Source organism: Cydia fagiglandana, chromosome 7 (assembly GCF_963556715.1).
Source record: "Cydia fagiglandana chromosome 7, ilCydFagi1.1, whole genome shotgun sequence".
Taxonomy (NCBI): Eukaryota; Metazoa; Arthropoda; class Insecta; order Lepidoptera; family Tortricidae; genus Cydia; species Cydia fagiglandana.
Window position 1 is genome coordinate 16,941,470 of NC_085938.1, and position 25,513 is coordinate 16,966,982.

Here is a 25,513-nt window from a genome sequence, read left to right on the forward strand (position 1 = left end):
ATTAATAAATAATAAAATATTATTTGAAGTAATATTTTGCGTCCTATGTTTTTGCAAATCACAAGGTCGGTGTCAGATCGGAGTAAATTACTAGTTTAAATATATGACTTGTGCTTATAGAAGAAGAACGCATGTAGGTTACTGCTCCACCGTAAAACTTAGATATCTAGACTCTGGGGAAAAAACTAAAACGGCTAAAGGTCGCATCTTGCAGAGTCGTGATTTATTTTTATACTAAATACGATATACATACACGTAGCATGTAATAATACCGTGGAACAAGGCCAGAAGATATAAATATTAAATTCGTATATGAATACGCAGTCACAGGCTAGATAACAAACTAATCAGATGACTAGTACACCGACTAGTTGCCTACAACTTGGAAAATGTGAGTATACATAATGTCACGTGACAGCAAACTAGTATTTTTTCTTTGCGTTATTAAATGAATATGTTAATCTGTCTTGTTTTATATATTCTAAGGGGTTGTGAAGTCAACTAGCTTCGCGCTGTCCTGTTAAAACTGAAAACCTATTGATAATCTTCTAAAATCGAAGAAAACCTTGAGTAACATGTTATACTTATATGTTTATATGCATTCGTATATTTATCACTAATTAAAATATTAAGAATCAAACATGATGATTATAATTATAAGCTGAATATTAATGAATATCTCCCTAGTTATTTTTAAGGCGTGTATTATTGACATTTATTTATTCAATGCTTCTTTATTTAGTCATACAAGTTTTTAATGTAGGCTTAGCTCCTTCTCGTCTTTCCTGTAGGTAGGTATCACAGAGTTAAGAGAAACTTATGAAATTTGTTTACGTTGCACCTTTACTTTCTTAGCTACTTTTCCTTTTTTCAGTAGTTACATGATAATTAAATGTTTAACTTGTACTCAAGTAGTGAAAAACATTTTTCTCAAAAATGGACGGCAAAGTCGACTTTGCCGTCTAAAAAATAGGTCGCGAAGCGCGTAGTTTATGGTCAGTCAAAAATTAAAAAGTTAAAAACATTGCAGTCTCGATTTTGGGACTGCAATGTTGCATACAAATTCCATTATTTGTCGAGTTCCAAACTTTTTAAGATTTGAAATGGCCATATCAAATGAAGGCACAGGCCCATTAAACAGCCAAACAGATGATTAGTACCGCGACTATTTAGTTGTCTCAAATAGGTTGGCGTATTTTCGGCAGTAAAATACACTTCTATTTTTTTATTAAAAAAATAAAAAAGCGGCAAGGGCTTTTTTCTGTGAAAATAATTATATACGTAAGAACGTTGGTTTTGTAAAATATTTCTATGATATTTATATTTCATGCACCATTTTTGAGAAAAGCACTATATATGACTCGGCTGGAAGGCTACTTGCTGGCTTCGGATTCAATTAAACGGACTCCCAAGGTCGTCCGTTTAAAACGAATCCTCAGCCTGCAAGTAGCTACTTCCGAGCCTCGACAATAATGTACTATTATCATACTGTTCACGGTGACCTTCTTCTAAAAGGTGTTTGACCCAATTCTATAGCTAATACTTACTTATTAATAATGTTGCTATTTTTATTTATTTCTTTTTAGATGTTATTGAGAACCTCTTTACTATTCTTCGTGCATGTTCCATTGTTTCTTGCGACTCCAACATCGAAGGATGACACGGAAGCAAAAATAATAATTTACGAAAACACAAACGATGGCAGCGGGAACTATCATTTCAAGTAGGTATTTATTTTTGAAATGTTTGAAACAAAAAACTTAATTTTTATATCGATAATACATATACGTTATTAAATTTATTTTAAGAGCCCTTCAACGTGCACACTAGCGCCACAGCTAAATAATCGTGATTATTTAAATTTAACGAAAGATATTGAAAAAAGGGGGCCGTTACGGACTGTATTGTGTATTTAAGTACCTTTTGAATACATCAGACTAGTTTTTATGTTGCTGGATTCGTCAATCTATGCGTCCAAAGTTAAAACGGCCGTTTTTGTTTTGAGTTCCTAAATCGTTAAATTTAAATAATCACGATTATATAGCTGTGTCGCTAGTGTGCACGTTGAAGGGCTCTTAATGTAATAATCAAATATTTACTTTAATTTCTCCTAGATATAAGACGTCTAATAGTATAACCAGAGAGGAAACCGGCACGTTAATAAATGGCGGGCAGCCTGGCGCTCACATAGAAGTAGAAGGTTCCGTGTCTTATTTCAACCCAAATGGTGAATTAACAATTGTGAGATACTCTGCCGACGAAAAGGGTTACCATATCTTATTAAAGAAAGAGGAACCTGTGCTCCTAGTGAATAGAGTAGGTAGCCAAGAAATTTATGGAAATATCTGTATATACAGGGCGTCTCAAGACTATGGAACATCAAGGGAAAGGGAATCGAACCCGCTACACGAGAAAAATAATTACCCTGTAGCTTTATTATACCGGTCGAAAGGTTTCATCATAAGGTTTATTTTTTGCTTAATAACATAGTGTCAGAAATAAAAGGAATGAATGTGAAATTTAGCGAAATAATCAAAAGAGTGCGACTTTGTATTCAACAGAATGGGAATGGGACTCATTTTGAGCATTTGATAAATTAAATTGATTAATTTTGAATTAAAAATGTCAAAATTCATGGTCTTCCTTTTATTTCTGACACTATGTTATTTAGCAAAAAGTAATCCTTATGATGAAACCTTTCGATGGGTATGATAAAGCTACAGGGTAATTTTTTTTCTCGTGTAGCGGGTTCAATTCCCGGTTCAATCATGTAATTATTTAAAAATCTATGATAGCAGTTTAAATTGTTTTTTAAATTAAAATAATATTTTCTTTCAGTAAAATATCCTATCTATGATATTTAAGGTACTTTCCCTTGATGTCCCATAGTCTTCGGACGCCCTGAATATTGAGAGCTAAGCATCAGATTCTACAATTAGAATTGTGAGCAAAACGAGACTATAAATAACGAATTAAAGTAAAACAAAACCAAAAATAAAACAGAACCGTCTACGTCATATATCACATAACCAGGATATCTTCTTTTTGTTCTTTTTTCAGCAAGAGGTGTCCCCACTCATCGTGGCTTCCTTATTAGGCGGCGGCTAATACATACCTACATTAAAATATGTAGGTGATGTACATAACATCAGATCAATATTACATTATGGTTTACTAACGAATGGGCCAAAAACGTTTCCCAAAGTATCACATCCCAAACTATGTTTCCCAAATTATCATTTCCCAAAAAAATGTTTGGCAAAACAACTTATCGCAAATTTTCAGTTAGCAATACTATTTTTTGGCAAGTTATTGTTTAGCAAATAATTACTTGGACAAGTTACATTTTACCAAATATTATTTAGTCAAATGTATCATTAAGCATAACTTACATGTCCCAAAATATTGCATGGCATACAATTTACATACCAATGGAGAGGAGGCTGCAGAATTTTATTTGTCTAGTATTTAACTGATCATTTCATATACTTACATAGTAAAATGTAACATCAAAAAAATTCTTTCTGCCAAAAATATGTAGTAAAATGATCACTAAAATTAAAACTCCATTTTAATGTAAAATAAAATTTGTTACATCTTACTTTTCTATTAAAGCAAATAACACCAAAGTAATCATTGTAACCCAAAAATAGTAAATAACCACCAATATTTAAACCACATTTTAGTTTAAAATGTCATGCAATTTTTTTACATCTCGTTATTCTATTAAATTAATTAATCCACTACGATGACCTTTTTCTAGTACATAGTATTTCGTTTCTGTAAGGATCGCAGTTCTAACCTAACCTAACCCACTTTACTAATAGCATTTCGATTCTGTGAGGGTCACAGTTCTAACCTAACCTAACCTACTTTTCTGATAGCGGTTCCGTTTTGTGAGGATCGCAGTTCAAACCTTTTTTTTTTAAGAGGGGAAATGCTTTACGCATACCACCCGGCGCGGGGACGGGCCGAATCAACCCCTAAGTCAGCAATTAAATTTTAATAAAAGTTCTTTTGGCTTCTGGGTTTTTTTTTAAGTGGTCATCGCACCCCATACACCCCTAGTTGACTGTATTTATAAACATAACAAAAGACCTTCACTTCGGTCGATGATACCCGCCGAATGCAACAACAAATAAAACTGAACCAAAACATCCAATAGCAGAAAAAACTAGCCAAATGGGAGTCGGACTTGAACGTTCAGGGTTCCTTTTTTATAGAGTTCATAAATCATGAGAGTACCGAAAATGATGCTGAACTGGACTAACGTATTAGGTATACCTACATATACTATGCCTTTACCTAGAAAAAATAAACCGACGAATCTTTTGATTTTATTTAATTTTGATGAGTTGCGTTCTTGCGCGCGAGTCCCTATGTAAAATCTATTGTTTCTTTCCGTAGACTAAAATGCCTTTTTGATACTATGGAATATAAAATGTCATTCATATTATGAAATGTCATTTTAGTCTACGGAATAAAAAAATAGACTTTAAGTACTTGAAGTCGCGCAAGAACAAGATGAATGGAGTCGCGCTAGGGTTGCCAGATCGAAAGGCGGTATTATCGGGAAACAATATAAATTTTTCGGGATTTTGGGACTTAAGTCGGGAACCAAAAATACATTCAAATTCAAGTAATCGTATTAAAAACAACGATATTTTACATTATTGGCACTACGTCAGCTCGCTCGGTCGACGACAGTTCGGAACATGAAATTATTGTTTTATAACGTGAAGCTGTTTTTCGGGACAGTTTACACTTTGTCGGGAATCGGGAACACATGCTAAGAATCGGGAGAATCCCGCCAAATCCCGACCATCTGGCAACCCTAAGTCGCGCGCAAGAAGTAAGAACGCAACTCATGCTAGCAGTTCTGAGAATTTGAGATTCTTCTGAGAGACTCAATATCTTTACGTGAACAAAGAAGTAATACTATAAGGGTTTATGACCCCTTAAGGTAAGCACGAAACCCTAAAAAACATTAAAATCACCGTGGAAATTTCGACTTTTCGTTTTGGTTATAAGGTTCAGATTTATATACAAAATTAATGAACGTTTTGCTTGATTATCTACTACTCAAATGTTCCTTGCTGGTTGCTATTTATAGTTAAAGTACAGGTTCATGTGATCCAGTTAACATATAAAAGGGACTAGTTGGGAGATAAAAACCAGATGTATGTGAATATTCTTTAATGTGAGGCGGTGTTTCTTGTTAATTATGTTTTACATGGTAAGTACTTAGTTATAGTTCTATTACATAGTTTAGCACGGTATAACATGCAACATTTAATGGTTGATTTCTTTTACAAGGTTAGTATCATGGTTAGAAACATTTTTGTCTGATATTTCATTTGCCAAATTCCCATTACTCGCGCTTTTGAAAAACGAATTTTGTTTCAAAATAAAAAACAATCTTTTTAATTAAAAAGCGCGTTCGGTCAAAAAAGGCAAATGAAACATTGGACAATAAATGTTAGGAGTATATTTTTTTACATCATAATTTATAATGTAGTTACCTACCATATATGTTCATAATAGAATCACAGTTTAAATATTAAAACCAAACTATTATCAACTAAAAACAAAATAAAATAGAACTAAAATACAATAAAATCTATACTTCTCGCCGCCCATCTAGCGGTAGCAATCACAGGGTTTCACTGGCTGGCTGAAATTTGAAAATACTGTAATTTTTTCGCTTAATTGTGAGATTAATACGTTGATTGAAGAGGCTGCCAGGTCTATGTTTTCTTGTGTCATGTCTGAGTCTCTACGCGTCTGTAAATAGCGTCAGAGCTAATGGCTATATCTGTGGCCTTAGTGAAAAAGGGTACAAGTCTCACGCAGCTTAGGAGTAAAAGGGCACAGGTGTTACTTGGAACTTATACCCATTTACAACTGCGCTGCCCGAGACTTATACCTTTTTTCACTAGGGACACAGATATGGAATTACACATGGAATTGGATGTACCTGCCTATAAATTGTACTATCCCAATTAGTGAAAACTCAAAATAAAATATACATCCAATGTGACTTGTAAAAACCATCATGTTCAAAATACATATATTCTTAAATTTTGCAGCTGATTCTGAATTTGCTAGTAATGTGGATATTAATAGCACAGGCCGTTTCTGGTCCTGCACTCTCAAATATATTAGAAGAAACTAACTCTAATGATGGGAGCGGTAACTACCATTTCAGGTAAACATTATCTTTTCTATTGACTTATAGTTATATTAAATATATTAAAAACGGGTCACTCACGTATTTTAAGCCGAAACACGCTCGACATGTTTCACTCCGTACCGAGGAGTGTCATGAGGAGCTTACGTACGGATCAGGAGGTTGCGTTCGTTGTTATTCGGTACGGAGTAAAACATGTCGAGCGTTTTTCGACTTAAAATACATGAGTGACCCGTTTTTAATATATTTAATATGTCTGTGTTTAACGGAAGTTTTGTTATTTAAATTGACTTATAGTTCTAGTCCTAACCTATACTCTGTATCTTTAGGTATTTAAATAAATGTAAACAAAATCTACCCTCAAATGGCTCCAGTTGAGGGTAGATGAAAATATTACTCTACAAATAATGTAGGTTAACTTCAGGCACAGAATAAATAATAGTACTAAGTACAGAAGACTCACTCTATAACAGAACGCGTCTGTTACGATCAGCACAGATATGGCCGCTAGGTGGCGACAGCGCCACGCGCGGCTTATGGCAAACCCCAAAATTGGGGCCGGGCGGATGTACTTTTAGCTACCTGTAGCAAAGCGACGAAATCGCGGAGTGAGACACGCCTGCTTCAGGCCGTTGAGTGACTGATCCAGGCGGTTTTATAATTGGTCGGTTAACCAATAAAATGTTATAACTACCGGAAAATTTAGAAATTGCTTGTTTACTTTTATTTAAATACCTAAAGATAGATTGTTAGTGACAATGACATATGACTTAATAAAGATAGATACATGGCGTTATTCATAAACGCGTTACTGGCCTGAATTAGCTATATATCGTTTGTCTTTATCTGTTATTTTAACTTACGTCTATGTAAGAAAAGGATAAAACTAAATCAAACCCATAAAGTTTTATGAATAACGGGGGTATGACTATAACATACACTTAATTATATTTACCTGTCGCATAAGCTTCATATTCATTATAATTATTTATGACACTTAATGCAATGTAGTTATATAAAACATTATCATATCACAGTTTCAAGACTTCTAACGGACTAACCAGGAATGAAATCGGTACAGTGAAGAATGACCAAAAGCATCTAGTGAAAGGCTCTTACTCTTACACCGATCCGGATGGCAATGAAGTTGTCGTTCAGTACAAAGCCGATGAAAACGGCTATGTCACTGTAAAGGATATCGCTTCATCAGCAGAAGCAACAGCAACTGAAACCCCACCAAAGGCACCACTTGTAAGTATTCAGAAATATGAATGTTTTGTTTCTTTGACAAGATCTAGGCAGGGTAATGGCGCAATCACACTGGGTTACAGTTTATCGCATTGGCTAAAATAGCCTAACCTTATGGCGCGATGACACCGAGTAGGCCGCAGAATGCAAAGTATAAGGTTGCCAGACAACTGACAATATTTTCATTAGCAAACGATGTTACATCGCGTCCTGTCTGGTCCAAGGGCCTGCCGACATTTGATAACTTAAATCCTTCGCATGAAAATAAAATTTAATTACAATTCTTCGGTTTATATTGTAAGTGTACATTTTGTTTCAGCTGAAAACTCCACCAATTGTGCTATCGCACAATCTGAAAGTTCCACCGTTCGTGTGGTTCCATCAGCCTATTATCTCACCATTTGTTAAGTTTCATCAACCGGGAATTCCAACATTCATGCTATTTCATCAGCCGGCAAAGCAATCAGCTTTACCTCATCAGACGGAAATGTCATCAGCTGTGCAAACCCATAACCTGGAACCATCGACAGCTGTGCCGGTCATTAAGCCGCAGGAAAAACCACATGCGCCATCAGATTCCGGTAAAATTCCGGCAAAAGTCCCGGATAAAATACCATATGAGCCATCCTATCCGGGACAAATCATGACAGCAGTTCCGGACAGTAAGCTACACAATCAGACAATACCATTTGAACCGTACAGCTATGACGACATAATAGACGTGCCAAATCGTCAGTCGGAAGTCACTCAGGAGGTGGGTTTACTAAATAAGTAGGTTCTTATAAAGCTTCTTTCGGGTTATTTCCTGGGTGCCAATGAGTTACTTACTTGTGTTGGATTTCAATGAGTTACTTGGGAATGTAAGTTTTTTCTTAAACTCATTAAGTTAGTTACACTGTATGCTTTTAATAAGGATAAGAGAAGCATGAATGTACCCCCATTAACTTCACATGATCCACATTATCCCTTGTTTCTTTTGCAGATAGTACCTCAACCCGTGCTTATAAGTCTACTAGGTGGCTCCCCGGGTTAATATTAGCCAATTTACTGTTACATGCAAAACAGGTGCGCTTCTTATAGCAATTTAAAGAAACGAAGGGTAGCTAAACTTGTCTTATTTCTGTAATTTGGTTTCAATAAAATTGGTAAGTATCTACTTTTGTTTTTATACTCGAGCTCTCTAAGTGAAAATAATGAACTGACTGCCCCTTTGAAAATAGTTTCCTGGACGATAGTTGTAGTTGTATGCGTATTGTGCAAAATATCATTTAGTTTTTAAAAAGACACAAAGGTATATTCCTACCTTGAAATATATTTAAATAAACGAGTCGGACTTGCGCACGAAGGGTTCCGTACCATAAAGCAAAAAAAAACGGAAAAAAATGCAAAAAGAAAACGGTCACCCATCCAAGTACTGACCACGCCCGACGTTGCTTAACTTCACGTTCGGTCAAAAATCACGTTTGCTGTATGGGAGCCCCACTTAAATCTTTATTTTATTCTGTTTTTAGTATTTGTTGTTATAGCGGCAACAGAAATACATCATCTGTGAAAATTTCAACTGTCTAGCTATCACGGTTCGTGAGATACGAGTACAGCCTGGTGACAGACAGACGGACGGACGGACGGACGGACGGACAGCGAAGTCTTAGTAATAGGGTCCCGTTTTACCCTTTGGGTACGTAACCCTAAAAATACTAAATAAATTATATACAATTTGGTAATAAAACGATTATCTTCGCCACTCTACTAATTTATGTAAATTAATACATCAAACAGTCAAGCGTAATCATAATTATATCCTTCTACTGATCATATTTTATTTTTAGCATCATTATAAAATTTAAGCATGTCGCACCAACGCATTCTCATTAATACAAAGGCGTATCCACATACAATGTTCATGATAAGATGAACCTTTCTTCACCAAGGATGCGAATAGTTGAATTGTGTTGTAGTGTCAATGACATGAACATGGACAGGTCCTTGTGTCTCAGGAATGAAGTCCATACGTGACATTCTTAAGGAACTGGATGTGGATATAAACAGTAGGTAGAGGTGTTGTGGTCGCAGTTCAAATTGGCGACGACAGAAGAAAAACCTTGACCGAAATGGTAAGTCACTTAATACATAATCGTAGTCGTTGGGTGGTACAAGTTAAGCAAATTAGGTGATAGAACATTATAACAATTCTTTTACTTTATGTCATCAATGCATTAATATGCTAAATATATGTTATAATTATGCTTATGTCCTAGAAATAAACATGTTGTCAGTTGTCGCATTCTACAGCTTTTTACATGAGTACGTTTTTTGTTGTTATTTTTTTACTCATATCGCGAAACGAAGTAACTTCGTAACAATGTAACGTCAGAATCCCGTTTATTGTGCTGTATGATGCGGTTTGATTAAATTATCATGAAAGAGCTTATCTAACATGGAATAAATAATTTTTATTTCTAACTAGAGACTATATACTCGATTCGAACTTTAAGGTACGTCAAATATTACATCTAGATACGATTTGGATTACATATGTCATTGTAGAGTGTAGACGTAATAATTGACGTATCTTATAGAATAGGGCCGTATGGCGTAATATACAAAAGATATCAGCAAATATCTATAGCGATCCATCACCTATCCCACACAATCTTATTACAAATGCATATTACACATGTCAAACTCGCCTTTGAACCCGGAATCTGCATAATCATGCAACATGCCATTTCATTGTATCAATAAGCAAATTTTGTTAGTCATTCATGTAATAAGCATATTTGTTAAGCCGTTGACCTTGACATATGTTGAACGTGCAGGTAAAAGCGAGCCTCTTCATCGCCGTGGTAACCTCCTCTATTATAATATCCATTATAATACCAACCTGCCGCGGCCTCGAGGGACAGTTAAAAAAATACGTATTTAACAACAATGGACTTGGAACATACAGCTTCGAGTAAGTAACCAGAAGGAATTTAACAACTTATTAAGGTTTTGATTTGGTTAAGATACGATCTTGACGATAGATTCGGTTGATTGCTGAATGCACTGGTATTTAGTCGTAGATTAGGTTGATTTTTGAGCGCAAAATGCACTGGTAGTCGTGTCAAGGTTCTATCATAACTAAATCAAAACTTTAACAATCTGTAAAATAAGATTCGGCCTCTAGAAATTATTTTTAATGAATTACAATGGAATTAATTGAGTGTTTTCTAACACCTCTTAAACCCTTATTCACGTAATAGCCCTGACCTGAACTCTATCGAATATCAAGAACATTAAAATAAACAAATATGCTCTGAGTACCTACTAAATAGGTATTGCTATTTGCAGTGAACATTATCATAAATTGACAATTATTTTTATGTTATAATGGGATTTAAAACTATGAATGGAGCACAATATTTACGTAAAACACTTACCCATGGACATGAGGAGGTCAAATACCCTCTTATAAATATTATATTTGTTCTGCATAAACATGAATTTTGTCTGCTTAAGTACCTTCCTATAGCTAATAATAACAATCTGTGGGTACGTTCACTCTCATTAAATAATATGATTTATGGTCAATTACAATTTACGTATAATCCCAATAAATATTAATTATCAACAAATCAAGGGAAAAAATACAGGACGTTACAGCTATCGAACTTCCTACACATAGTATATGAACTTAACTGTACCAATTTCTCTCTAATTCTTATTTTTGATGAAATATTTTACTTCAGATATGAAACTCAAGACGGCACATACAGAAGAGAAGATGGCGGCTTGGTGAACGGACCAGACGGATCTCTTGCGGTCCGAGGTGAATACGGTTACATAGACCCGAGTGGCCGTCCCTTCGCCTTGCGGTACATTGCTGACGCCAACGGTTTCCAACCCCTGTTACATGACGACACGAGATTCAACGATAGAAGGATCTTTTGAAATCTTTGTTATTTAGAAATAAATATTGTTAAATAACATTTATTTAACTAAACAAACTGATCAGTAGGTAATTAAAAGGTTTGATAGGTATTTAAAACTACATAGTGTAATAAATACCTACTTAAAATAATAGGACAATAGACATAGAAATCGTCCATGCTATGATACATATAAATGCATTTTCTAGGATTGGCGGGCCTATGATGGGCGCATTCACGTAATGTACGTGATTAAAGCAAACGGATATTTTTAATAGCGCGCTACTGAAAGAGACAGCCTTATCGCCATATTTTTTTATTAGCCTACTTCAGTGTCCCACTGCTGGGCAAACGCCTCCCCTCGTTTCTTCCACTCAACCCTGTGGCTGGTATGTTCCCACGATTCTGGGTAAAATGCGTCCAAGTCGTACCGCCATCTCCTTTGCCGGCATCCCATAAGAGTGACATTCCATTTCCAACTGCAGCTGCAATACTGTTCATTTTACTATGGAAATTGACAATGACAGCGACGCGTTTCCATAGTAAAATGAACAGTATTGCAGCTGCAGTTGGAAATGGAATGTCACTTTAAGTATGACCAATAATATTCGTAAAAGACCATAAACTTCCGAGGCAGATTCACTACCGATTACGCTATTTACATACTTGCTTTCATAATGTCTAGTTTACTATTATTGATTTAACAGTTAACACATCTCTAAGAATGACGCCATTAGTGTCAACAAAAAGTGCCAGTTTAGGACGATAACCTCAATGCGTCAGTTTATAAGCTACATAATGACAATTTTATGACGCTTTTGATATACAAACGATTATTCACCCAAATACTCGTACTGGAACTAAATTTCACTTTTGTTTTAGATGGTACAATAGAATTTTTATTACAATCGATAACCTTTCATCGCATTTCAATTTATAGTTTTATAGTACGTTTCACAATAACATTTGGTTTAATGTGTAACTTGACATTACTGTATTTTATCGCACTGTGGAGGCTTATTGTATTTAAGTTTTGAATAGGTACACAAATATTTAAACATTTTAATTACTATAACTGATGACGCGGACTGTCATCACTTAAATGATTAAACGTTACTTCATCTAACTAACTAAAAATGATTAAAACAGCGATTCATCTTGTTGCTCTAATGGTAAGTCAGATGTGTATTTTATACATACATACATACATACATATAATCACGTGTATTTTATGTGTGAGTAAATACAGAAAATATTAAGCTAGGTATCTCAATACTCTCGGCGCGATTCGGGAAATGAATTAGAGATTAACTAGATACGATATAGTAAAGATATGTGACGTCCCACGGGTAAAGGTACCTTATGGCGGTTGGCGCTTACGCTATTATTTACGCCGCTCCTATATTATTGCGGCGCTATGCGACGTAAGCACCGGCCGCCGTAAGGTACCTTTTTTCGTGGAACGTCACATATCTTCACTATTTCATATCTAGTTAATCTCTAATTCATTTCCCGAATCGCGGCGGTAGTCCTATTTTATTTCCCCTCATTTTCTTGTCTGGATATTGATAGGTAAGTATTATGGAAAATATTTTTAGACAATTTGATGTAAGGTTTACTCGGGTAATTCCGAATGTCGAAAACTGTCGGATAATTCCGAAAAGAGACTTCTATTATGATGGAATTTAGGGTGATTTTCATGTGAATTTCGGAATTATCCGACATTCGGTATTACCCGAATACACCTTATATTAACCATGGATATCACCCCTTCGTTATCCTTTTTCGATTATTTTGATTTTTACAAGAGTTACAAGTGAAAAAAAATTTTCATACAAATTTAAAAAGCGGCCAAGTGGGAGTCGGTCTCGCCCATGAAGGGTTCCGTAACAGCCAGTGACATAATAAAATAGCGGTTTACGATTTATGACGTATTAAAAAAAACTACTTACTATAGATCTCGTTCAAACCTCTTATTTACGCCGCTCCAATATTATTGCGGCGCTATGCGACGCAAGCGCCGGCCACCGTAAGGTACCTTTTTTCGTGGAACGTCACATATCTTCACTATTTCATATCTAGTTAATCTCTAATTCATTTCCCGAATCGCGGCGCCAACCGCCTTTAGGTACCTTTTACAGTGGAACGTTACATATCTTTACTATTTCATATCTAGAGAGTGAATTCATTTCCCGAATCGAGCCGTCTACCCTTACACTCGCACTGAAACGATAATGAGTTGACTTTTGGAAAAATCGTATCCTACTAATATTATATTATGTTAGTTTGTATGTCTGAAAGTTTCTTACTCAATCACGTACAAGCGGATTTTCTGATTTACCGTAATGGATAATTTACCGGAATTCATTTCATATAAAAGGATGAATAGGCTACAATTAATATAGAAATATATTTTTTAATTTTTCATCCAAGTATAATTACGTATTTATAAACCCATCTCAACCTTCATCGAATTAATTCTGACATTTAAGAGCAGAGATTATTGGAGTGCATCATAAATATAAACATCAAATGATTATTGGCCACATTAGACTTATACAAAAATAATGATTACATTAAAAAATAACCGCTCAAATTTACCTACTATTTCATAAGCCATCTAATTAACGTCACACATTTTGCGGTACTCATCATGTTATTGGAAATAACTACAATTTTGAATCTTATAGGCTATATATTATTATGTATTAAAATAAATAATTGCAATAATCTAACCATAATCATCGTGCTATTTTAGGTTCATCACAACCTTTTACAGCCGGCCGATGCTGTCATTTACACATAGTAAGTGGTATATTGCTAAATATCGCGTCAAATGAGTTTGTTTTTGTACGATCATGTTTAACTGGATGTCAAGACCTTATTCCTGTTACAATAAGGTCTTAAAATGCTAAGTGTCTAAGTGCATGTAAAGGTCAACAGTCACTTGTTTTTGCTTTAGCGAGGATGTCGAGTTGAGGAGAATTTTCCCGAACGAGTTTCCACAAGATACTGTCCGGAAAACTGGGCGCGTCGATGCTGAAGTAAGTATATTTATTTATATCTGGTAGTTAAATTTTCGTATGCCGAAATCAAATAATTAATAAGAATTTAATAGTGGATCCGTGTCCACGGATATGAGAGGCTAAATAAAAAATACATATAACTAGATACTAGAGATTGCTGAAATGGTAATGGCTGAAAAAAATATTTTTATAATTATAGGCAGTTTACAAAATGACAAGTTTTCATTGGGTTAATGTTTTTTTAATTCTTATGAAAAATACTACAAATCTTCATGAGGATTAAACAGGTCAATACGAGTAACCGTTGTTTTGCATGTCAGGAGAAACATATTATTGTATGTTTAACTCGTACACGTCTTTCCTAAAGGCATTGCAAAGTTAAAACAATCGAAAGCATTTTTTTACGCTGCATTAGATTTATTACCTACAAATATTTATTCAGTAGATACGTACTTGTCATCTGGTACCCATTTCAGTGATATACCATCGCACACAACATGTATCTCACATTTTATTACATAAATCAATTATTTACCCCACCAACCGACTTCGGCCACGGGCGGCGACAGCTGTCAACTCCGTTGCTGTCGCTGGTATGCTCGCAAGTGACTGACGTAGCCAATCTTGTTGATAAGGGTGACAGTCCAACGGCAGCTGCACTACTGTTCATTTTACTATGGAAATTGATAATGACAGCGACGCGTACAGTACCGGTAGTGCAGCTGCGGTTAGAAATGGAATGTTACCATAAAAGTTCGCGAACATTGCGGGCATGTGAGCAGTTTAACATAGTTATAAGGTATTCCTACAGGTGGTCTGGCTTTTATTCTGATTATTAGTTTATTACATATAACATTAATGTTTAAGCACTTGGGTCGTTACGCTGAACTCCGACATTACTTTCTGCATCCGAAGTCTGCACTAAACAGCCCTTTTGAGGAATTGGTTTGCTATGGTGAACAAGGAAAAAGGGTAATATTATGATATTTACTTCCAGAAATATATATGAATATCAATAATAGTATTTTAATAATTATGAATATCAATTAAGTATAGTATTTTTCAAACTCTATGGATACGTATATCAATACAATTTTGCGTTGTTTGGAGTTTTTAGATTATACATTTCATGGAGATGATAACCCTACCCATCCGTACCCCACCCGTAGTTTATTGTCACGATAAACATTAAAATAATACCCAAACGTATCAATTTAACCTCGACATAGCTTTCGCGTTAGTTTTAATGATGTGATGGATAAAACTTGAGTACCTACGTCCCAGCAAAGCTGAATTTATCCTATAAATTATTTAACGCTGCTTAACATATTTTTATGTTGTTTTATAACTGCTACCTAGATAGGTACCTACTTACTGTGTGGGAGCTCCTATCTGTATTTACGCAAGAACTAAGAAAATAGTTTTCCTTGAAATGTACATACATGTTTGTAGTTTAAACACTTGCTTGCCGTAGTCCACACTGTGAACTGGCAATTTGTATGCCATATTGCACAGCCCACCGATGGTCAGTTAAGAAAGGGCTGACGCAAAATTATAATTTCAATATTGAATTTAAGAAATTGTAATCAATGTAAAAAAATATAATGTTGTAATCAACAGCGGCAGACCCCAACCAAAACCTTAAAGTCGATAGAAAACACCCACGAAAACATGTGTAATTTTCAGTAGAACCTATCATTAACTCATTATGTATGCATACTATGGAAGTATAATTTTAGTATAAAATCGCTACTGATGTAGCCGAGGTAACTGACGAGCAAAACTTTAAACAGAAGTATTCTGTTCAAAGCAATTGAGAATATTGAGATAAAAGGTAAAAAACCACGCGATGCAAGTTCCGTGTGGCGTAGCTTTTGTCCCCTATTTCCTGGCTTTATGTCCCATCTTAATGCGCCCACAGATTATCAGTTCGCCAGACGATATCAGCCTGTCAGTTGTTCGGAACTGTGACGCTTTGCTGACAGGCTGATAACATCCGGCGAACTGGTAATCTGTAGGCCCCTTTAAAACTTGCTGTTAGCATTGATACATGAACCATTTACTTATATAATTATGTCCTATATTACAGATGTGCCAAATAGACGTGAACCGGTTTTCCGCAGCGGAGAGCGAGTATGTTATGTCTCAGAAACAAGAAAGTCACATTGATCGTCGAAGAGTGTACTGTGTCTTTCTACTCTGCTTTACTTTTGAGGAACTAGAAAAAGTTGTTACGGCATTTTAGAATAAATTTTATCATCTTGTAAAATTAATGAATGAATATTTTACTAAACTCATTACATTGTTTTTTTTATATGTACCTCTACCTACTATAAACAATATAATTATGTAATTTATTTTCATCAAAGTGCCAAAATTTTCCAGTTTTAATTTAATTCATTCTTATCAAATGGACATGAGTTAATTTTTATTGTGGTTTATACTACGTATAGAAAGTCAGATATAAAGGGTTTAAGTCAGGTATAAAGAAATACATAGGATTTCAGCATTAGAAACCTTTTAATTGTACGGTCTTAAATCGATCTGACTGACCTAATCTAACTTGTCTCATTATTTAAACGCAGCAGTTATAAAGATCTTGATACTTGTCGTATAACAAAGCAAATCATAAGCCAATAGTTATGCAAATACACAACAATCAAGTTCGCGATCGCCGCCGACAAGACAGTTCCGAGGACCTGATTACAGCCTATTTTGGTTTCGATACCCATTGCTTATGCTTATCGACGCCCCATTGATAGAATGGGTCCCTGGACAATAGATTGCATAATCTAATCACACGGCACCGTATGGTTTCACCCGGACATTTGTTCAGTTATTCGGATATCTGATCGTAAATGTTCGCATTCGTTCCCATGACGGCGAGGCGGTCCGATGTTGGAATCATCCTTAGTCACGTCTTGCGAGACAACTCGAACTTTGTGATTCTCATAATAATTGTGTAATTTTGGAACATTGTCCGTTTCAATAAGGATAATCTGAGGTGATACTACAGCACTTTTTTATAACTTTTATAATATCTGGCTAATTAGAATACATTTCATTCCTACTTGCCCGAATATGAAATTGGCGCGGGCTAGACCTAAACAAGACCAAGAAGGGTACTTACTAAAATTTTGATTTTATTTATGGTAAAACAATTGTGAAATTCATAGAAGTCCCCCATTTAAAGCGGTCATCGCTTCAATTTCTCAATCCTAACGGCGTTTCAATATTTGCTAATTGAATTCGGACAACGTAAAGTTTTCCAATCATCATAAAAACACGACAACACACTTAACTTCATAAAAATCGTTATCAAATCTTTATTGTAAATTTGGATGATTTGATAGGCACGTGGACACATAAGAATTTATGGAAACTGTTATTTTTATGCCGAATAAAAGCTATTAAATTTTATGTTGCATGTTGCAACAGTTTAAAAACGAAATAAGCGATGAATTGAACTTGCTACTTTAATTCTCGACGCGATTGTTACATAAGAAGATGTCATCGACATCTGTGTCGCGTAACGCGTAACCTTGTGAACCTTGTAATACATAATGTTATTTACATTGATAATTAATTAGCTGTCTTGACTTTGTCTGTAGTTATCAAAAGGCGGCGGATTGACCTGAAAAAAACCAGATCGTAAGGCAGGTTATAGCTTTGATGCTGTTCGAAGGAGATTAATCGTAAGTGTATTAGTGACTAGAATGTTATTAGTACGATCTTCCGTTGATGTCGTGAGTATGGGTGTCGGAGGTCACCAGGCGACTTCGGTTCGGTTGACGTAACGCGACTGGTCGGGCGACGGGCGACCCGTCGCCAGCGCAATATGGAGATGATAGAACCTTAAATAATTCGCAAAATTTTGTAAGATGTTGATAAGTTCATTCTGGGAAATGAAACCGGTAATAAAATGTAAATTACATTTAAATTGTTCCCGGGGAATTATGTTCATTTGCATAATTGATGTATTTATGGTATCTACTGGTTCGCGATAAAATATTCATTATTTTAATTTTGGTTGAGAACTTAACTTTCCGATAATTTTAAATAGGTAACTTCAGAATGAAGATTTTGCTGATTAACAACATGTACATTTTTACAACAGAAAAATTACAAATAAATAACCATAAGTTCAAAAAACGAAACACGAGCAAATAACTATAACGAACAAATTACTTGAAGTCACTTTGTGGTTACAGATTAATATAGGAACCGGATAACCTTTATAGTACATAAAAAGTATGTATCCAACCCTAAACTAAACTGGTTCTATAAAATATATACCTACTTTTATATAAACAGTAGCATAATTGGCCGATAAACAGTTTATTGGAAACCATTATGCATACGATATTTAGCAAAGTACCTACCAACTGGTACGACTTCCACGATGTTTCTACGTATTTCAAAAGATACCTTCTTGAAATAGCAGTCAGATATGTAGTTTGACTCAATCAAATGAATACAATTTATTTAAAGTATGCACTTTAAATAAGCAATTATAAAATGGAGTTTTTTTCATTACCGTCTACTGTGCTATTATATTATGCTGTATATTAGGTATATATTACGCTGAAATATTTCAAGACTTTGTCTGCGTTGTGAGCCTGGCGAAGGCCGCCCACGTGATCAAACGCATTACTGTACAAGAACTTAGGAATGTTTAATGAGCGAAGCTCTTAAAACATCCATCCCATCAAAAACCAATTGGACACAAATTATTCAGCGCCAAACGTCAAACCTTGACCTTTTCCACTTGATTGCCGACTTCACGTTGCGGTCGGTGCGCGTATTAATTTCCGAGAATCTCGCGCAACGGATTATAAGATTTATGACAATCGAAGGAAGCGTCAGTATCGCCCGGATTCTATAAGAAAATGCATCATCTTCCGAATAACTCTAGTCGATAGAAAATGTTAAAGGCCGAAATATTTACTTGAACCGATTGAAGTTCCCATAGCCTTATGAGAATGTATGTTAACATCGTCATCGACATCCAATTTATGGATTTAATAAGTGAACATATTTTTAACAGTGGTGATGACTCCGTAATAAAGGCAACAATGTATTATATGTTCAGTCAGCAGCAATAGTCTCAAATTTAACAAAATCAAGCAATAGTATCTGCCATATTTGTAATATTTAGTTTTACAAATAGATATACCTATGTGTCAATAAAATTTGCGCCCGAGTGTATCTGACACACTTAGCGCCACTTGCACCATCCCACTAACCCGGGGTTAACCGGTTAAACCGTTAACCCAGTGTCAATTTGTACTAGTAAACTATGGTAAATCCAGATTTAACTGCTTAACCCCGGGTTAGTGAATGGTGCAAGTAGCCCTTAATAGTTAAGCGCTTAACGGAGGCAACAGGCCCGGAGTCTCGCGCGGGCAGCTTTCTTGCGCACAGGATTGCCATCGCTATACAGCGCGGGAATGCTGCCTGCACAATGGGCAAAAAAAAAACAAAAAAGAGCAAAAAAAAACGGTCACCCATCCAAGTACTGACCACTCCCAACGTTGCTTAACTTTGGTCAAAAATCACGTTTGTTGTATGGGAGCCCCATTTAAATCTTTATTTTATTCTGTTTTTAGTATTTATTGTTATAGCGGCAACAGAAATACATCATCTGTGAAAATTTCAACTGTCTAGCTATCACGGTTCGTGAGATACAGCCTGGTGACAGACAGACGGACGGACGGACGGACGGACGGACAGCGAAGTCTTAGTAATAGGGTCCCGTTTTACCCTTTGGGCACGGAACCCTAAAAACAATACACATAAAAATGAAATTAACTAAACATTAGATTTGGGCGACGACGTAAGGGGCCCACTGATTAACAGTCCGCCGGACGGTATCGGCCTGTCAGTTGTTCGGAACTGTCAAAATTTTGTTCTAACTGACAGACCGATACCGTTCGGTGGACTGTTAATCAGTGGGCTCCTCGGCGTGACTCCGTAGCGTCGTCTGACATGGGTATCTCCAATCCTTTTTGCTATTACAGCTGTTAGTGCAACCACGGGATAATTAAGTTATCGTCCATATTTTAATACACTACACCGAAATAAGTTTGTCTCGACGTGCTCACCCGGTAGCCGCCTGATGTAAATTGGACTGCAAGATAAATACGCTACTCTGACATTTCAGCTGTCGTGCGACCAAAGTAATTAATTACAATAATTATATTCTTAAGATGTACATGTACATTTATGCCTTATAATTTTCAATTAAACCCTCTTCGAAGTGTTGCTACAGTTAATAGATTTTCTCAAAAATGGACGGCAAAGTCGACTTTGCCGTCTAAGAAATAGGTCGCGAAGCGCGGAGTTTATGGTCAACCAAAAATTAAAAAGTTAAAAACATTGCAGTCTCGATTTTGGGACTGCAATGTTGCATACAAATTCCATTATTTGTCGAGTTCCAAACTTTTTAAAAGTTCAAATGGCCATATCAAATGAAGGCACAGGCCCATTACACAGCCAAACAGATGATTAGTACCGCGACTATTTAGTTGTCTCAAATAGGTTGGCGTATTTTCGGCAGAAAAATACACTTCTATTTTTTTATTAAAAAAATAAAAAGGCGGCAAGGGCTTTTCTCTGTGAAAATATATACGTAAGAACGTTGCTTTTGTAAAATGTTTCTATGATATTTATGTTTCTTGCACCATTTTTGAGAAAAGCACTATATATGACTCGGCTGGAAGGCTACTTGCTGGCTTCGGATTCAATTAAACGGACTCCCAAGGTCGTCCGTTTAAAACGAATCCTCAGCCTGCAAGTAGCTACTTCCGAGCCTCGACAATAATGTACTATTCTTAGTTACCTACAGCCCTATTACTGAATCGCGATTAGAAAGGGATTGAGATAGCTGTCAATCCATATTGATTTTGAGGTAAGTGTATGGAAATCTGTTATTTCTAATCCCTTTCTGATCGCGATTCAGTAATACATTAGTAAGTCCGGTTTTTATCAGGATCAGTCAGAAATAAATTAAGAAATATGTGAGTTTTTATCTCAACTGAACTTTCACTTTTTTAACCTAAATATAAATTGCAACACTCGTGACCTAGGTAGTCTGTGCGGAAAGAGAATAGTCGTGGAATGTATTGGGCCCTCCGGCCCGCGGGCCAAGTCCGGCCGGCGAACCGACCCGCCGACAGCGACAACAGCAGCAACCAGATACACCCCCCTCCCTCCGAAAGTTCCGAGGCGCAAGATACCCCTCCGGTAAAAAAGTTTGGAGACCCTGCCCTAACTCAATAGACTGCTTAACCGTAAGACACGAGAAATAATAAACACTCTCCAATTAACACATTACGCAGGGTTATATTGACTTCGGAATGTCTGTACAATTTTATTGACCCTTGCTCGGGGTCAATTGGAAGATAAAGAATTAATTAAAATTTTCAATTTCCTGATTAAACTCAATAAAAGCAATGCTCAAAAATACTTATAAAATAAGGAAACAATGGCAGTTGATTACAAACCATATTTCCGACTTTAAATTTGAGCTTTCGCAAGTTACTTTTTATAATAAAGTTTGAAAATGGAATCTGTTTATAGGAGTCTTCCTGAATTTTAATTAATTCTTTATCAATCGATTAATCAGTCTATTGAGTTAGAGTATGTACGAAACGATAAGAGTCGTGGAATGTATTGGTATTAAACAGTCTTGTTTAGTACAAAATAAAATTATAATCTACAGAGTTTAAGTCTATTAATATTGACTCGAAACAAATCGTCAATAAAAATTGAAATCAAATTATATTAAAACTGTTGAGAAGGATTTGGAAAGCCTTATAAGCAGAATAGAACTGCCTGGAGACTTAAAATAAGGAAAGCAGACTCCGTATAACGGGAATAGGCGAAGAGGAAGAAGAGTTTAAGCCTATTAATATCGACTCAAAACGAAACAAAACGGCAATTAAAAATTGAAATCAAATTAGGTTACTGACTGACCGAATAAGTGATCAAGTTATCGTACCGTGTAACGTGCGTTGTCGCCTTCTTTTTGAGCTTAGTGTAACAAGACCTGACAACATGAATATTATTTTTTTTTTTTTTATGCATGGGTTTACTCATGGCCACAGACTAGCCGAGGCGTAGACGTGGCCTACGATGGAGCGAGCTCGCCCAGAAGGTGCCTGTTCACTCTTGATTTGAAGGTTGCCGGGTTATAAGAGCACGGAAATATAGACGCCGGCAAGGAATTCCATTCCTTGGCAGTGCGCATAAGGAAAGTAGAAGCAAAGCGCTTAGTGCGAATTGGCGGAATATCTACCAAGTAAGGATGGAAACCGGCCGTGCGTCTAAAAGTCCGATGGTAGAATGGGGACGGTGGAATGAGCTCGTGTAGCTCTTGGGCACACTCCCCGAAGTGCAACCTGTAGAATACCGACAGGCTGGCGACTTTCCGCCGATGGGCCAAAGTCTGAAGCTTAGCCGTTAGCTTCTTGTCGCCAATCATCCTCCTGGCTCTGCGCTCCACTGAGTCCAAAGCGGCGAGTTGGTATTTAGCTGAGCCATCCCACAGGTGGCTGCAATACTCCATACACGACCGGACTTGAGCTTTGTAAAGTGTTAGAAGCTGTCCAGGTGTGAAGTATCGCTTCACCTTATTTAGGACGCCCAGCTTTCTGGCCGCAGTTTGTGCTTTAGACTCAATGAAGCTGCCGAAGCCGAGGACTGAACTCAGCTCCATGCCGAGGAGTTCCAGGCTGTCGGCAATAGGTACAGATGCACCCCGGAAAGAAGGAGTCAGGTCGAATGGACTCCGTTTAGCGGAAAATAGATAGTTAGTCATGAAACTAGTCATCCGATAATACTAGTGCTGTCAGATGGCACCACCTTATTGATGTTTGCCGATTTCGTCTGAACGTGACTACACGTCAACGAAAGTAAACCCGCTTGGATATGAAGGAAGTAAGTAGAACCAAATTGTTAGTAACGTCTGTCTCTATTGATACGAAATCGATGAAAGCACTAGATTTTTTAAATAGATAAGGGGGGTTGTAGAGCGAGGTGAGAGGTCGCGTAACATCCGACCTCTTACGAAAACTATTTATAACAGTGACAAAGACTTTCAAAATGTTGATAGTTATGTGTACAATTAAATTACTTACTGTGGCGATTATGAAGTTCCATCCGCAGTAATGAAATGAAAATGTTTTTTTTTTTTATTTCAGGCAACTAGTGGCCTATACAAATACCTTCAAACTAGCATACATATTATAAAAAAATATTTCAAAACTAAACACTACGAATCACATTATGGTTGCGATGCATTACGCAACCCCGCAGTGTCTGGGTAATGTCGAAAAAATGATGCACCTGCAACTGGCATGCGAATATCACCTTTGACTAGCAAATTATTTTTCGCGGATTATGTAAGTACCTATTATCTTTATTCTAATTGATATGTATTCCGGAAAAGTACCTAAAAGTAGGTACTTTTCGTATCAAAAATTCCACGGTGCCAAATGGTTTCATTTAAATTCGTAACACAGTTCATGTCTTAGCGCCTCTTGCACCATTCCACTAACCCGGGGTTAACCGGTTAAACCTAGTCTTACTATGGTTATCAGTACAATTTGACATTGGGTTATCGGTTTAAGCAGTTAACCCCGGGTTAGTGGAATGGTGCAAGTGGGCCTTAATCTTCTTTTATTCAAATATTTATTAAAGTATCAAATCATTTGTTTAGTACTTACCTAAAAGCAAAAACGAAAAATATTTAAGCTCATTTCATAAGATTCGTTTTATCAAACGCCTTGTTACAAGCAATTATTATCAATTTTGATTAATGCTACATAAAAGTACCAATTATATTACCTACATCACAAAGTTGTAAACGAGACTCGTACGCATGTCGTACTCCGTTGTCTATCACATCGCTCATAAAATTATACAGTCCGATAAACGTTTAGTAATGAAATATTTCTGCGCAGCAGAGTAAATTACAACCTTTTGAAATTCCTATTAACATTGACATTTGTACTCTTATTAAACGTTACTTAACAAAACATTCACGGGTCACGCCATGTCCATACACATGGTTACACAGATAAACAATGCTTGTATGTATGGCCGTTCACCCACCGCGACAGATGCGCCGTCGGGCCGTAGGGCAATCGCGCTATGTTGTAACCCGGCATTAGAAGAAATATATAAGAGAACCGTTAGGACATACCAGCATCCCATAAACTTGCAGATCTTCGTGGCACGCAGTCGCCATAATCATAAACAGAAGCCAAAATGAAATCGGTTAGTTGTGTGAAGTGATTTGAACAGTGAAGTGTTAGTGTTTGGATCGATATCAAGTTACCTGATTGATTTCAGGTGGTGTTATTAGCTCTCGTCGCTGCTTGCTGGGCGGCTCCCCAGCAGAACCCCCAGGAAGTGCAGATTCTCCGTCAGGAGTCCGACAACTCTGGGTTGGGCGGATACCAATTCGTGTAAGTAATCGGAACCTAAAACACTGTATCCACTTTCAAAACTTGCATTAATAATTTTTTTTTCATGTAGATACGAGTTATCTGATGGAAGCAAGCACGAAGAGCAAGGAGAGCTAAAGAACCAAGGCACCGAGAATGAGGCCATCGCAGTTCGCGGGCAGTACTCCTGGGTAGGTCCTGACGGTGTGACGTACGTCGTGTCATACATCGCCGACGAGAATGGCTTCCAGCCGACCATCGAGCAAGGGCCCGGCGGAGCAGTCCCGCCAGGCGTTGTCGCCTCCCTTTTGGGCTAAATGTTTAAGTCAATAAACTGTTTTAACAGTTCTGTACATAGCGCCAATTATGAAGCTGTATATAATATTTATATACTGACTCAATAGTTTAAATAATAATAAAGTATTATAAGTGTACATTGGTTTTACTTAACATGAACAAAATTATAATTTTAATTATTTTGTAACCTACCTACTCCATGGAAATAAAATTTAAAACCTCCGAAAACTTGCAACCGTGCCATCTTATGAGTTAAAACCTATACCACAAGTAAAACGTTTAATCCATTTGATATTTTGGAAACATTTATTCGTGTGTACAAATAAATAAACAAACACACACACAAATAACCTTTTACCCTAAAAGCATGTCTCCGGGTCGTCATGTAGG

The 25,513-nt window shown here is 36.4% G+C and overlaps 2 protein-coding genes across 2 annotated transcripts; both read left to right on the top strand.

The window, feature by feature from the left end:
- The first annotated feature begins 9,308 nt into the window (after positions 1-9,308).
- On the top strand, positions 9,309-11,371 carry LOC134666242 (endocuticle structural glycoprotein ABD-5-like). The gene is made up of 3 exons (XM_063523393.1): positions 9,309-9,552; positions 10,258-10,394; positions 11,170-11,371. Exons 1-3 carry the CDS (start codon positions 9,550-9,552, stop codon positions 11,369-11,371), a joined length of 342 nt encoding a protein of 113 aa, XP_063379463.1. The 5' UTR covers positions 9,309-9,549.
- Positions 11,372-12,404: 1,033 nt separating this feature from the next.
- LOC134666072 (uncharacterized) lies at positions 12,405-25,222 on the top strand. The gene is made up of 7 exons (XM_063523187.1): positions 12,405-12,521; positions 14,108-14,154; positions 14,312-14,393; positions 15,243-15,347; positions 16,465-16,554; positions 24,732-24,847; positions 24,918-25,222. The coding sequence occupies exons 1-7, from the start codon at positions 12,486-12,488 to the stop codon at positions 25,141-25,143; spliced, it is 702 nt and encodes a 233-aa protein (XP_063379257.1). The 5' UTR covers positions 12,405-12,485; the 3' UTR covers positions 25,144-25,222.
- The last annotated feature ends 291 nt before the right edge of the window (positions 25,223-25,513 follow it).

Bases quoted from the DNA above. Each gene is read 5' to 3' on its own strand.
- LOC134666242 (XM_063523393.1), top strand. The intron at 10,395-11,169 runs GTAAGTAACCAG...ATTTTACTTCAG, and splicing joins CTTGGAACATACAGCTTCGA to ATATGAAACTCAAGACGGCA.
- LOC134666072 (XM_063523187.1), top strand. From the start codon at position 12,486: ATGATTAAAACAGCGATTCATCTTGTTGCTCTAATG. The intron at 14,155-14,311 runs GTAAGTGGTATA...TTTTTGCTTTAG, and splicing joins GATGCTGTCATTTACACATA to CGAGGATGTCGAGTTGAGGA. The intron at 15,348-16,464 runs GTAATATTATGA...CCTATATTACAG, and splicing joins ATGGTGAACAAGGAAAAAGG to ATGTGCCAAATAGACGTGAA.